The following is a 15,404-nucleotide window of genomic DNA, read 5'->3' on the forward strand; positions in this document are numbered from 1 at the left end:
ACTGGTGGATATGGTTAGAAATTGTAGTGTATTATATAGACAATTCATGAACATTTTAAATCAGTCATACATGAACTAAATAAGGATAATGCTTCATAGTTCATTAAACATTAATATTCCTATAAATCTGCAAACCTGAATTTTTGTGTCATTCTATAAGGAAATAAGAAACGTCAACCAACTTGTTGAATGAGAAAGTTAATGAGGTGCATGGCAATAAGAAAATAATTCATTCACTCATAAGTCCTGAAGTGGAAGCTATCAAACAAACTATTAAAAAAAGTCATGGATTTTTTACTATGTGTAAAGTAGTCAAAGTTCTGGAAGTGACAAGACATTGGTGAAATTGAGAATTTGTCTGTTACTGACATTCCTTTGATGAAATATCTTCTTTTTCTGAGCATCATGCATTGTTCTGTGACAAATCATTGGTTTGTGTTGGAGAACTTGGAGCGAATTATATTTTTTAAATACGTATGGTACGGAACTTAAAATATGTATAATACTGAAACAAAATATTTTTCAATTTTTTCTAGATAAAAAATTAAATATTTTAAAGGTTTTAGCACATAAGAATCTGTTCATTGCCTGCCATCCGTCACAAGTTATACCAAACATATTAGGCCTAGAAATCACAGCCAAGTACGAGACTTTCTCTTATAGGAATCGCCAGTCAGTATAGTAGAATACAGCTTGAACCTACTCCATTGGAAGATACTCACACTAATCTTTTGGCTATGCTTGACTGGGCCATTTATTAAATAGAAAGCAAGGAGAAAGGATTCTTACAATTTCCCTTTTTATTTTATTTTATTTTATTTTATTTTATTTTATTTTATTTTATTTTATTTTATTTTATTTTATTTTATTTTTTTATTTTTCTATTTTATTTTAGGACATGAAATTACCAAGTTATGAACATACATTTAAATATCAACTCCCTTTGTAGATCAGTAGTGGAGTATTGGTCTCTAGATTTTGAATATCACAGGTTCAAACCCAGGAGAGGTTGTCAGATTTTCGGAGGATGGTAAAAAGTCCATGTGCACTCCATATTACACAATGTTGGCATATAAAATGTAAAGATCTCTGGTGACACATTTGGTGTTTACCTGACAAAATTAATTAAAACTCAGCCATAGATCACCCAAGAGATATGTGTCTTGTTCTGTACTCTACCATCTCGTAGAGTAAGAGAAACATTGAAATTGATGAGCAGGGAGCCTGAATGGCATCAAATTAGAATGATATTATTATTATTGTTATTATTGGTATTATTAAATAGTAGTGCATTTGTAAGCTCATATAATAAAGATTTCTCTACAGTTCAATAATTAAAAGTAACACTGCTTACAGGAGATTCCAAATATGATAAATAATAATTTTACAGTTTTTGGAGATGTCTACTAAATATGAAGAAATTGTCCCATTCATGTAAATGTTACTCTTTTAATGAAACTCCAAAATAAGTAACATTTATCTTTGTGCAGGTTAACGACACTCGAACACATGACTTTGACTGCTGTCTTACTGTACCACTGATAGCATCAGCAGGTGAGAAATTAGAACTCACTGTGGCACGTAATCCCTACCTGGCATCTAGTGATATCAAGGTATTACACTTACTGTTTAGTGACCTTTCATTAGTCTGTAAGTGATAATTTGAGAAACGCCCATAATATTGTACTGTTTGTAATAGGATGGAAACGGAGTGCTACCATGGGTAGAAGAGGAGGAAGGACTCAGCTGTTCGCAGTCCTTATACCCATCGTCGGGAACTGTTACCAAGACATTGTGAAGTGGACTTAGCTGGGTAAGATAAACACACTGGCAGTATTAGGAGGGCAGTATTCACTTAACATACTAAAACATTTGAGAAATGTAAGGACATTTTTGAAAAAGAAAATGCCTGTTTAAGTAGAAAATTTTGTTTTTGATATCCAAATTGTACAACGTACATTGATAAAATGTAGACTTGCCATGATTCATAACAACTATTAAAATCCAACTGAATTATGCCATCTGGTATGAAAAATAGGCACATGAAAGTAAAATTCAAATGCAGAGCATTCTCAGTGAAGTGCTCCTGTAATGGAATTGGGTGATCTTGTTGTGGTTATAAAAAAGGAGTCTGAGTGGGTTTTTTTGGCTATTAAATCATGTAGTATACTTTCTACTGAGTACATGACCTACAGATCTTTAGCCATCATCGTTATGCTGCCTATTCCATCTCTACCAGTCTAGTAAATCATCTCATCTTCATCCTCCATCCATTCTTTTGCTGTACTTGTTACATTCTGCTTTACTTTGACCAAACATCTTCTTTTTGGTCTTCCCCTTCATCTGATGCTTGCCACATTTCTCTCCAGTGATACTCTTGCTAGTCTGATGTCATTCATTTTACTTTACTAAAATCAACAACATACATTTTAAGTGCTTGCCTCCTAACTCCACTCACATCTGTCAACCCCTGGATGTGGCTTTCTTTGCTCCATTGAAGAAGCACTGGCGGGACATTTTGATGGGATTCAAAGGTAGCAGCAGTGGACAAAATATATCAGTGGCAAAAGTTAAGTTTCCAGGTTTTTTATGTTCACTCCTCTCAAAGATTTCTCCAACCGCAGTAAAGTCAATAAAGGCAGGATTTCGTAAATGTGGAATTTACCCTTTGAACCGAATTGAAGTGTTGAACTGCCTGCCGAAAGAAAGGTCTGTCCTAGAAACTGACAATAATTCTTCAGTTGCTAGTGATATTGCTGAGTCAGTTTTAAGTTTCTTGAAAGACATGCGCTATTCAAAGAAAAGAAATGGCCCCACAAGAAAGAAAAGATTGTTTGTTGAGCCAGGAAAAAGTGTCTCTTTGGAGGATATTGAACCTTGTCCACCTCTTAAAGATCAGTTTCAAGCAGGAACAAGTGGTGAAACACCAGTGCTACCAATCTCCAAAAAGAAGCGGAAAAGGCGTACAAGAGAAGATTCATCAGACTCTGAAAGTGATGTCGAAATTCATTTAAATGGAAGTGATGAAGAAACTTGGGAAGAGATGAAAGTAGTCATGATGGCAGAAGAAGAAGATAATGATGAATGCTGTAGGAAACCAACAGCAGGAGACTATGTTCTGGTTGAGTTTAGTACAAAAAGAACGAAACTGCATTACATAGGTAAAGTGATAGATGATGATGGTACTTCTCAAGAAGATGAAGTGACAGTTACATTTTTTAGAAGATGTCATGAATGTTTTGTGTGGCCAAAGGAAGCAGACATTTCTGTTATCAATGTCAATGAAATTCTTAAAATACTACCAGCTCCAGTTGAGAAAAGGAGGGGTAAACTAAGCTTCTATATAAAGTTTACTGGTTTCAACTTGAAATGAGCCAATTATAAATGAAAAGGACAAATTAACCACATTTTGCAGATTTGTCTTTAATGTTTGACACAATTGTAAGTTTTTTAGCTTTAGAATGTAGTTAAATATAAGATTTCTTACATCAATATGCTTGGAAAATCATGTTCTGTTTGACCATAGTCACCCCCTACTAATTCCTTCACATTTAATAACAATTTACAAGTGATTTTAATACATGACCATAGTGTCCCCACCCCATGGGGTTACTATGGTCACTACATTTTCAGATGTGAGACAATTACCTGTTGTTCAAAAAATTTATTTTAGTAAGTTCATGATACCCAACACTCTATACTAAATCATATTTCATTTTTACATGGATATCTCAAAAAATGTGCAAGATATTCACAAAAAACTAAGAAAGTGACCATAGTAACCCCAGTTGACGGTATCTGAGTATTGTTCAATGCAAAATATTAGAGGCTCATGTATTTTGAATGCATCCTTTGTTACTCGTGTCTAAGTATAAATTTTTTCTCCACTTAACAATCTGCTTCACACACACAGTACATTTTATGTACAAACTTCTGTTGATTAAATACAGTGGAACCTCGATTCTCTGTTTCTGGAGGGTCCACAGAAAATAAAAAATGTGCAACACAGGAAAACTGAAAATCCAGGAATGAATGGAAACCATCAACAGTTTGGCTAAACTTCACAAAAACGAAATATGTACAATTACAGTCTTACAAACACTCCTACACCAAACCAAACTATAGCTCCAATAAGCCTTCACCTACCAAATGACTGCTGCTTAGCCCAAAGGCCTGCAGATTACAAGGTGGCGCATGGTCAGTGTGACGAATCCTCTTGGCCATAATTTCTGGCTCTGTAAACCGGGGTACCTATCTCACCATTAGATAGCTCCTCAATTAAAGGTTATCACGTAGTTTGAGTAGGCATGGAACCAGCCCTCATATCCAGATAAAAATGCCTGACATGGCCAGGAATCAAACCCGGGCCATTCAGGTGAGAGGCATGCAACTTAGACCACAGGCCAGCTTCAAACATTAATTACTGGTATGCGAGTTAAAATTCTCTATACATTACATTAATTTTCACCGGGGAAACTTCATCAGTTTCCCGCGAAAACTTCCTTCAGTTCAGGAACTTTGATCAGCCAAACTCTTCGAAAAATCTAATTACGCCAGGCCAAACAACAGTTGACCACAAGTAGTTGTTAATTCTCCAATCTAATAAAATAGAGCACATCAGATTCAAAAGCGCCCAACATGATGGCAAAATCCATTCTTTTGTTAATCTTCCATTGTAATTTGGTCACCGATATATTGTTCATCGTCAGTTTCTAGAAATCTTGTACCGCGTAAATTACTACTGCTAAAACATTTTCATTCCTCCCCTGAAGGGGGCAGTGAGCCTCTTAGATGGTAACACCGCCTCTCAGGCCAGGAGATTTTATACGGTGAAAGAGATGCGCGGAGAAGGTGAGGGGTTGGCGGCTGTGGCCTATACTAGGAACAGCCCCGGCATTTGCCTTAGCGCAGGAGAATGGAAAACCACGAAAAATCATTCTCAGGACAGTCGACAGTTGGGGCAAGCCATGAGGTCAAGTCCTGCCTGTCTCCCGAATGCAGAGGCTTAGGGCTATGGCAAAGTCATGGTCACCCCTCCTCTGCTCGGTTGGCCATTCAGAGTGCAGAGCTGTTGGACCACAGATCAGTCATGACCACTTGAAGGCCGAGACCCACTCTGCATCTACCGAAGGCATAAATTAGGCCTACATCGATTTTCAAAGGTTAAGTTGAACTTGCGAGTATGGTTTTGAATGTGAGTATTGATTCTCAAAAGTTCTTGAATGCATTATATTCAATTCTGCCCATCACTAATCACTATCAAGTTGGAAAGAGAAAAAATATCATAAAAACTTCAGAAATTCTGGTTATTTGTGACCTTGAATTTAGCTGGAAAGCGCGCTTGCTTAACAAGTGAGTTCTAGTGCATTTGCATTTTTAAATGCAACATTGCACAAGTGAAATGACTGCGGTTTTTATGACATTTTAACCAGTGGCGTATGCTGGTATCAAGACGTGGGCTACCACTAGACTTAGGTTACGCCTTTTCGATAGTTGGTTTAGGGAACATCAAGCCTTAAGCGTTTTGAGCTGTAGTCAATAGCCAATGGAGAAGCCTCCTGTGTTGTCAAGGCTGCTTCACAAGCTACTGCCCTGGCCTCTGCCACTGCCAATACTCAACACCTGATCACTCGTGTTGGTAGCCTAAGGTTTAGCAAATTGCAGTCCGGCTTTGAGGCTAAATGGATAGAATGCTTGCCTTTGGTCCGACGGCCCCGGATCAATTTTCAGAATCAACCCCTCATACTCTTAATTTCCCTGACTTGGGGACTGGGTGTTTATGATGTCTTCGTCATTCATTTTATCCCTGTTAGGTCACCACCAACCCTATGCAGATGCCATGCACTATTATTATTATTATTATTATTATTATTATTATTATTATTATTATTATTATTAACATCATCATCATCATCATCATCATCATCATCATCATAATCGTTAAATAAAATGTTGAATTTTACAGCTGCCGTACCCATCGTTCACTGGTTAATTATCTTCCTCAGTAGATCAGTGGTGGTGTCCGACTCATGATCACAGGTTCGATTCCAATCAACAAAAAAGAACACTAAACCTGAAAGACCGAGTTCGATAGCTGCAGTCACTTAAGTGCGGCCAGTATCCAGTATTTGGGAGATAGTAGGTTCGAACCCCACTGTCGGCAGCCCTGAAAATGGTTTTCCGTGGTTTCCCATTTTCATACCAGGCAAATGCTGGGGCTGTACCTTAATTAAGGCCACGGCCGCTTCCTTTCCACTCCTAGCCCTTTCCTGTCCCATCGTCGCCATAAGACCTATCTGTGTCGGTACGACGTAAAGCAACTAGCAAAAAAAAAAAAAAAAAAAAAAAAAAAACCTGAAAGATTGCAATTCATTTTAGCAGGTCTACCTATAAAAATAAAACTTTATTACTCCTATAACAGCAGGCCTGCAGTGTCTTCCTACAAGGATGTAGAAGTAAATGGGAGTGAAATACCAGCACTCAGTTATCTATATAATTAAGAAGGGTGAGATGAGGAAGTATATACGATGAGTAAAGCATGGTTGATAGTTAGCTGTGGTGATCTGATGGACCAATGCCTAGCACACCTATCCTCCACCGGTCCCCGCACCTGTAGGCATATAGCAGAAACCCCCGAGAGGCGTGTCGCGGGGAGCGGGATGAGAGTCTGGGCTGCAATATCAGTCTCCGAAGCCTTGTTCTCAGAAAAAAGTGCGATGTCTTTTCTCAATTGCTTTCAAGTTTGCAAATGAAATAATGTGTCAGATGCTTACAATATAATGTGCTTTAGATTTCCATTGCTCGCATTTGAGGTTTGGGCTTCACTGATAGCCTTGGTAGCCCTCAGAATACGCCATTGATTTTAACGCAAAAACATAAAATTCCCAGTCTTATATTAGAACCAGAATGGTAATAGGCAATCCCAAGACCTCCCATGTCTTTATGTATGAAAGGTATGACATCTGTTTTGGTACCAATATAAATGGTCCATTATTGGACAATATAAATTTTCCAGTTAACTCATTCCTGGTTGCCAGCATTTTGCCCCCGTGTGCTAAGTTGGGTTCATCAGTTGGTACTTAGCACACTCACCAAGATGCATGGCTAGTGCATACCGTGGAGGCCACTGCGTAGTCTACTTGGAACCACTGGCAGTGCCAATGCACTATGAGAGACTTTGTCTCATTACCAAAAATTGATGCCTGCTTGGCCATCAGTTGATATAGATGTTGATTCCCATAGGTAATCTGAAATATTTGTCATTATTATTTTTTTTTAATTCGTTAGGGCCATCTATGGACCACGGTGCTTGTGTTTTAGCTGTTTCTTGAAGTCATCGTTGTTGTTTGCCACAATTGGTGTTCTTAGCGGCTGGTTTGGCAGCTGTTTTCTTGTTGGTACCTCGAGCTTTCCTGATGGCCCAGTAGTCCTTCATTTTCCGGCTAAATTCAATCTTACGTTCCTCAGACCATTTCCTGGTCTTGTCTTTTGGTCTGTGGGTAACTTCTGTGAGGGATGTTACAAAGGATTTAGTTTTAAGAGTTGTATGATAGTTACTCCGATCAGCTATGTCGTTTTGATTTATGTGGAGTTCCGAAAGGTCCTTCTCCACTTGCTTCATCCACACGAACCCAGTAGCTTTGCCCTTGTTAGCAGCCTTGAAGATCCTATGAGATAATCTATTTGAGTCCATTCTGGATAGGTGTCCGTAAAAAGCCAGTCGCCTTCTTCTGATGGCATCTATGAGATTTTCTTGGTGTTTATATAGCTCACGATTTGGTTGATACCATCGGCTTCCATCTGGTAAAATTCTTGGTCCCACTATCCGTCTCAGGAACTTTCTTTCTTGTACCTCGAGGGCTCTTAGTGGGGTCTTCTTAGTTAAATATAGACACTCTGCTGCATAGAGGACTGATGGTCTGATTACTGCATTGTAGTGTCTTAGTTTGACATTCTGTCATTATTATTATTATTATTATTATTATTATTATTATTATTATTATTATTATTATTATTTGTAATGTATGGCTATGAAATGTTTACATCCATTTATTATTATTATTGTTAGCGAGGTATTCTGTGGAACGCAGAGATGAAAGAAGGTGCGGGCTGGAATGGGTCTATCTACGATAGTCAAAGATTAATTTAAAACTTTAAAATAAAGGTTATATTTCTTTTCAGATCTTAAATTTTAACAAAATTATTCACTTGGTGTAAGAACAAGATTTCAGGTACAGAACTAGTTTGGTATAAAATCGACAAACAGAAAAACCAAGAATTGGTAAGTTACAATTTTCAGCTTCAAGCTCCTAATTTACAAGGTTCCAGCATTGCTAAAGTTGCATTTAGTCAGACAGACAAGGAGAAAAATTTCTCAAAACACAATTTTCAAGAGCACTTTGCTCCAAAGGTTACAAGTGACGGCCTTCCAAAGGCACCACTCAAAGTTACACAAATATCTATTACATTACAAGAAAAGAGCTTACATGTTCTACAACTTCTACCAAGGAGACTGTGCTCCCAAACTCTTACGACCTACTCAAGGCAATGATAACTATTAGAAGACAGAAAAGAGCATCTCTGCTGAATAAAATTAGACTTTCAGGCCTCTCTAGGCACATCCTACAATTTACAAGACCATATTAATTACCTTTTAGTTTACGCAGAAGTATCTAGTACCCATTCTACTGGGCTTTTATGGAAATTAACAGGATCAATTACTGGCCCCAAAAACAAAATGTATGGAGGACACTTGCGCTCTTTGAAATCAAGAGGTTGAAACCCTACTTGGGCTCGTGGCCCGACGACGCAGAGGCTAATCCCACACTACGTAGGTGACTAGAAGGACAAGTTAATTTACGATTTACAAGTGAAAAACAGTTACAAAATTGTATGAAGGGGAATTCGAGAGGGTAACACACTCTCTATCCCCGGTTTTCAGTTAAGTACCTTTGACTTACTTGAACTATTACATGAGCAGAAAGAAAGGTTTACATTTTAGAAAATTTACGGTTAAATTACTAAAGATAGGGACCCTTCCCCTCAGGTCGCCTTGTGGAGATAACTACTGAGTTAGAAAATGGTGGCCACTACCTTAGCTGATGTTCTGCCTGCCGATGAATGAGGCCGCCGCCTCCTGTTTAGCACACACACTCAATGACACGACGATCAGTAAGACAAGTTAGCTCGATAAGGTGTCAGCTTTTTTACCCAAGAGGAAGGTTCGAGAAGGCTCTGGGCTAAATCCGGACACACCCTCTCATTTTATTGGACAGACAAAAAGTTACAAGGAGCCTATGATTGGCTGAAAAATAAATACACAAAATTTATGATTGGCCAGACTCCAAAGCTGGCGGGATGAGAAGGAAGTGTTGCAAACCTTGAAGTATCAAAAATAACAAAAGTTATTATTATTATTATTATTATTATTATTATTATTATTATTATTATTTGTAATGTATGGCTATGAAATGTTTACATCCATTTATTATTATTATTGTTAGCGAGGTATTCTGTGGAACGCAGAGATGAAAGAAGGTGCGGGCTGGAATGGGTCTATCTACGATAGTCAAAGATTAATTTAAAACTTTAAAATAAAGGTTATATTTCTTTTCAGATCTTAAATTTTAACAAAATTATTCACTTGGTGTAAGAACAAGATTTCAGGTACAGAACTAGTTTGGTATAAAATCGACAAACAGAAAAACCAAGAATTGGTAAGTTACAATTTTCAGCTTCAAGCTCCTAATTTACAAGGTTCCAGCATTGCTAAAGTTGCATTTAGTCAGACAGACAAGGAGAAAAATTTCTCAAAACACAATTTTCAAGAGCACTTTGCTCCAAAGGTTACAAGTGACGGCCTTCCAAAGGCACCACTCAAAGTTACACAAATATCTATTACATTACAAGAAAAGAGCTTACATGTTCTACAACTTCTACCAAGGAGACTGTGCTCCCAAACTCTTACGACCTACTCAAGGCAATGATAACTATTAGAAGACAGAAAAGAGCATCTCTGCTGAATAAAATTAGACTTTCAGGCCTCTCTAGGCACATCCTACAATTTACAAGACCATATTAATTACCTTTTAGTTTACGCAGAAGTATCTAGTACCCATTCTACTGGGCTTTTATGGAAATTAACAGGATCAATTACTGGCCCCAAAAACAAAATGTATGGAGGACACTTGCGCTCTTTGAAATCAAGAGGTTGAAACCCTACTTGGGCTCGTGGCCCGACGACGCAGAGGCTAATCCCACACTACGTAGGTGACTAGAAGGACAAGTTAATTTACGATTTACAAGTGAAAAACAGTTACAAAATTGTATGAAGGGGAATTCGAGAGGGTAACACACTCTCTATCCCCGGTTTTCAGTTAAGTACCTTTGACTTACTTGAACTATTACATGAGCAGAAAGAAAGGTTTACATTTTAGAAAATTTACGGTTAAATTACTAAAGATAGGGACCCTTCCCCTCAGGTCGCCTTGTGGAGATAACTACTGAGTTAGAAAATGGTGGCCACTACCTTAGCTGATGTTCTGCCTGCCGATGAATGAGGCCGCCGCCTCCTGTTTAGCACACACACTCAATGACACGACGATCAGTAAGACAAGTTAGCTCGATAAGGTGTCAGCTTTTTTACCCAAGAGGAAGGTTCGAGAAGGCTCTGGGCTAAATCCGGACACACCCTCTCATTTTATTGGACAGACAAAAAGTTACAAGGAGCCTATGATTGGCTGAAAAATAAATACACAAAATTTATGATTGGCCAGACTCCAAAGCTGGCGGGATGAGAAGGAAGTGTTGCAAACCTTGAAGTATCAAAAATAACAAAAGTTATTATTATTATTATTATTATTATTATTATTATTATTATTATTATTATTATTATTATTATTATTATTATTATTATTATTTAATTAGTCGGATGATTGCATTGTTTGTGAGGTTATGTCATGAAATATGTACTGTATGTAGACATTTATATGAGTTCAGTTAATGTAAGAAACTGTATATAATTTATTATTACCTGTATATATGATTTGTAATCCACTACAGTATTGTGTAACACACTGTAACATCCAGAAGCACTAGGTCAGATGAGAATTATGGAGAATATTCTGTACATTATATCTATGTATTAAGCACTCTAGAATTTACGAGAATGTATTTCGTAATATATATTTCTAGAAGCCTGGCCAGACACCTTTATAAGCAGGTGACCTTGATGATAGAGTCGAGTTATTGTTGAGTAAGAGTAATGGTTTAACAAGAGTTGTTCTGATCAGACGTGCGTCATGCTAACCGGGTGTTTGAAGTATGTTGATTGTTTTAGTAAGGTTGGTAGTTGACATGCAATGGTTGCAGTCTCCATGTATTTCGTGATAGGCAATTGTTAGAAATGGTGGTTGGTTGATGTTTTCAGGGTGAAGTGTTTTGTTTGCGACAGTAGTGATTAAGGTTATGTGTGTTTAATTTGTAAATGATTGTGAATAAACCCTTGTACGCAAGTTGACAACATTTTGTGTGCGTCTTTGTGGATACATCATTGGCGACTGTGGTAAAGGACGTAAGAATTTACGAGTGAATACGAGTGTAGTGCGAGATAGATCAAAATGCAAGTGATACTACTGTTGGTGAAACAACTCAAGGACAAACTCACCAAAAGAAATCTCCCAGTGCAGATGCATTACGGGAAGATCTCATCGAAAAGGAGAATACATGTTATAATTCTCATATTTTGGTCCGTATTGAATTGTACAATAAAGTCAAAGAAATACCAAAGTTTATTTATTCCGCCTATTCAATACATAAAAAGTGATTTGAAATTACAGGGACATGTTTTGCCTAAATCTCAATCTGAAAGATAAAAAATCAGGATCCTGATTGTTCTGATTGTTTTACAGTTTTTACATTGTTCTTGGTGATTTCCAACAAAAAAGTGTGATGTGAAAATGTTACAAATTTTGGGCTAGGAAGACCTGGGAGCAAGGAGATGAAATGCTCGGTTAAGTGGTATGTTACATGTTATAATTCTCATATTTTGGTCTGTATTGAAATGTACAATGAAGTCAAATAAATAATAAAGGTGGAATAATTAAACTTTATTATTTATTTGACTTAAGTGGTATGTTTCAAGCTCTTTGTGGAGAGATGGCATTGCATTGAATGAAATTAGTAGATAAATAAGCTTAGACATATTTGTAGACAAATGGAGCTTTTAAACATAGGAACGATCATAATATGAAGATAAAGCTGTAATTCAAGAGGATAAATTGGAGCAAATATTCATTTACAGGATGACGAGTAAGGGACTGGAATAATTTATCAAGGGAAATGTTCAATAAATTTCCAAGTTCTTTGAAAACATTTAAGGAAAGGCTAGGGAAACAATTGATATGGAATCTGCCACCTGGGTGCCCTAAGTGCAGATCATTGACTATTGATTGATACAAATTATGATTGATCAATTGACATTGGCTAAGGTGGAAAGGGGATGTAGCTCTATTAGTAACAAATTCTTGACAAATCCTTGATGTTGAACTTTGCTCTGATGCAAGATATTACAAAAACCAGCTTAAACAAACCATGAGGGTGACAAAATTTAAATGCTCAGACCTGGGATGTATTTGCTGAGGTTCACTTACATTTCTGCTAAATCATCTCTATCAAAATTAAATTGTTTTAAAAAGAACATCACAGACATGAAGAGATCAAATGACAAGCATGCAGCCTTTGCTGATCCACATTCTCTCCCATCATTTAAGCGCAGTTTGTGTGGGAGCATATCTTTTTTGTAAGAATTGACATACAATGGAACCTTAATTATCCATTCCCAGAAACTACATTTTCCCAGATAATTCACTCATATTACGTGATCCTGCGAGGATCCTAATTAAATAATGTTGTAAATATCCTGCATTATCTGTTCCTCAAAGAAACTATTTCCCGGATCAATCATCCAGAAATTTCAGTCCCATCAAAACTAAATCCTCGATAAAGCCTAATTCAAGACACTGTATCACAAAAGGACAGCCTCTGCGTACCTATGGATCTTAACATTAACGCCCCATCGTTGTGATAATTCGAGCAAGTACTTTACTGGAAAAGTGATTGGCAGTAAAATTGCATAAGAGATCATCTTAGCATCACATTCGGGTGGTATTGTTTAGAGAATTATCTGAAATCATAAAGCAGAGAATGGTCACAACAATTGGAAGGAGACAGAGTGCATTTTACAGCTCTACTTGAAGATGGATCGAGTTTCGTCAAGTGTTCGTTCAAGTGTCCAGGGTTAGATGTATATCTTCTTTTATTTTGATGTATCCACAAAGATGCACACCAAAAACTGTCAATTGAAGTGGTTACCCACTGGGCAATGGGGTCGCCACATCCCTATGCCAGCACTATTATGATTACTTAATTTACTGTATTTTGTCAAATTCTGTTGTATAATGGACCAAACTTCAGATACGGGGATACTGGGATACATGTTAATGATATCGAATGAATGGATGGAGTGGTTCCTATCTATATATATATATAAAATAACTTGTCCTGACTGACTGACTGATTCATCATCGCCGAGCCAAAACTACTGGACATAAAGAAATGAAATTTTGGGGATATATTCATATTAAGATGTAGGTGCTCGCTAAGAGAGGATTTTTGTATATTCCGTCGCTAAAGGGTGAAAAGGGGGGTGAAATTTTAAAAAGAGTGTATCTATATCTCAAAACTTTAAAAGTTTACAGATGTAAAAATTGGTATTTAGAATCTTCTTTTAACATAAGGATATACGTATTTTTTTGTTTTCTAAAAACCCCAATAGGAGGGGTGGAAAAGGGTGAAAATGGGGAAAAATGGGTTGAATGACTTCAATCAGGATACCGGTACTTATATCTCAGAAACTGAAGATATTACAGATCTGAAAATTGGTACTTTTGATCTCTTTTAAAAATAAAGAAACACGTATTTTTTTGTTTTTGAAAAATCCAATTAATGGGAGGGTGAAAAGGGGGTGAATTTTTAAAATGAGTGGATCTATATACCCAAACTTTTAAAGACTGCAGATGTAAAAGCTGGTATTTAGAATCATCTTTAAAAATAAAGAAACACGTATTTTTTTGTTTTCGGAAAATCGTAGTAGGAGGAGTGAAAAGGGGTGGAAAAAGGGTTGAATGCCTTTAATGAGGCTACTTATATCTCAGAAACTGAAGATATTACAGACCTGAAAATCGGTGTTTGGGATCTCCTTTAAAAATACAGAAACACGTATTTTTTTGTTTCTGGAAAATCCAATTAAGGGAGAGGGTGAAAAGGTGGTAATATTTTAAAATGAGTGTATCTATATCTCAAAACCTTTAAAGGTTATAGATGTGAAAATTGGCATTTAGAATCTCCTTTAAAAATAAAGAAACACGTATATTTTGTCTTCGGAAAATCCTAATAGGAAGGGTGGAGAAGGTTGAAGAAATGGTCGAATGCTTTTCATGAGTCTACTTATATTTCAGAACCTGAAGATATTACAGACTTGAAAATTAGTATTTGGGATCTACTTTAAAAGTAAAGAAACACGTATTTTTTCGTTTTTGGAATATCCAAATATTGGGGGTGAAAAGAGGGATTGAATTTTTTAAAATGAGTGTGTCTACATCTTAAAATTTTAAAATTTACAGATGTAAAAATTGGTAGTTAGAATCTCCTCTAAAAATGAAGGAACACATATTTTTTTTTTGTTTCCTGTAAATCCCAATAGGAGGGGTGTAAAAGGGTGAAAATTGGGTTGAATGCCTTTAATGAGGATACATATATGTCAGAAACGAAAGATATTACAGAAAATTTGTATATGGGATCTCCTTTAAAAATAAAGAAACACTTATTTTTTAGTGTTTGGAAAATCCAATTAATGGCGGTTAAACAGGAGTGACAAATTGGGGTGAATTTTTTGAAAGACTATATCTACAGAATATCTTAGAAACGTAAAATGTTACAGACGTAAAAAGTGGGTGTTTGGAATCTCCTGTAAATGTAAAGAAACATAGGTGATTTGTTTTTGGAAACTCCAATTAAGGGGAACTCAAAAGGGGTGAAATTTTAAAATGAGAATTTTTACAGTATATCTAAAAAACTTAATATGTTACAGAAGTGAAAAATGGTATTTTTTATCTCTATTAAACATAAAGAAACGTGTATTTTTAGTTTTCGGAAGTATCACCTGGGCGGAGGTAGGGGGGGGGGGAGTGACTGAAAATGGTGTTGAATTCTTTTAATTAGGCTACTGATATATGAAAAATGAAGATTTTACAGACGTGAAATTTGATATTTTCAATCTGCTTTAAAAGTAAAAATACACGTATTCTCTTAAAATCCAATGAAACGGGGGGGGATAAAATAATTGA

General features: G+C 36.5%; 1 protein-coding gene across 7 annotated transcripts in view; it reads left to right on the forward strand.

The window, feature by feature from the left end:
* The window catches only part of Grip (Glutamate receptor interacting protein), a 475,280-nt gene that overhangs the window by 429,289 nt on the left and 30,587 nt on the right, over window positions 1–15,404 (forward strand). For all 7 annotated transcript variants that reach the window (XM_067137515.2, XM_067137509.2, XM_068225440.1 and 4 more), the window contains 2 exons: window positions 1,491–1,613; window positions 1,700–1,813. In XM_067137515.2, the coding sequence (XP_066993616.2) occupies window positions 1,491–1,613; window positions 1,700–1,798 (222 nt within the window). In that variant the 3' untranslated portion in view covers window positions 1,799–1,813. The remainder of the gene's footprint in view (window positions 1–1,490; window positions 1,614–1,699; window positions 1,814–15,404) is intronic.

This window comes from Anabrus simplex, chromosome 1 (assembly GCF_040414725.1).
Source record: "Anabrus simplex isolate iqAnaSimp1 chromosome 1, ASM4041472v1, whole genome shotgun sequence".
In the NCBI taxonomy this organism is placed as follows: domain Eukaryota; kingdom Metazoa; phylum Arthropoda; class Insecta; order Orthoptera; family Tettigoniidae; genus Anabrus; species Anabrus simplex.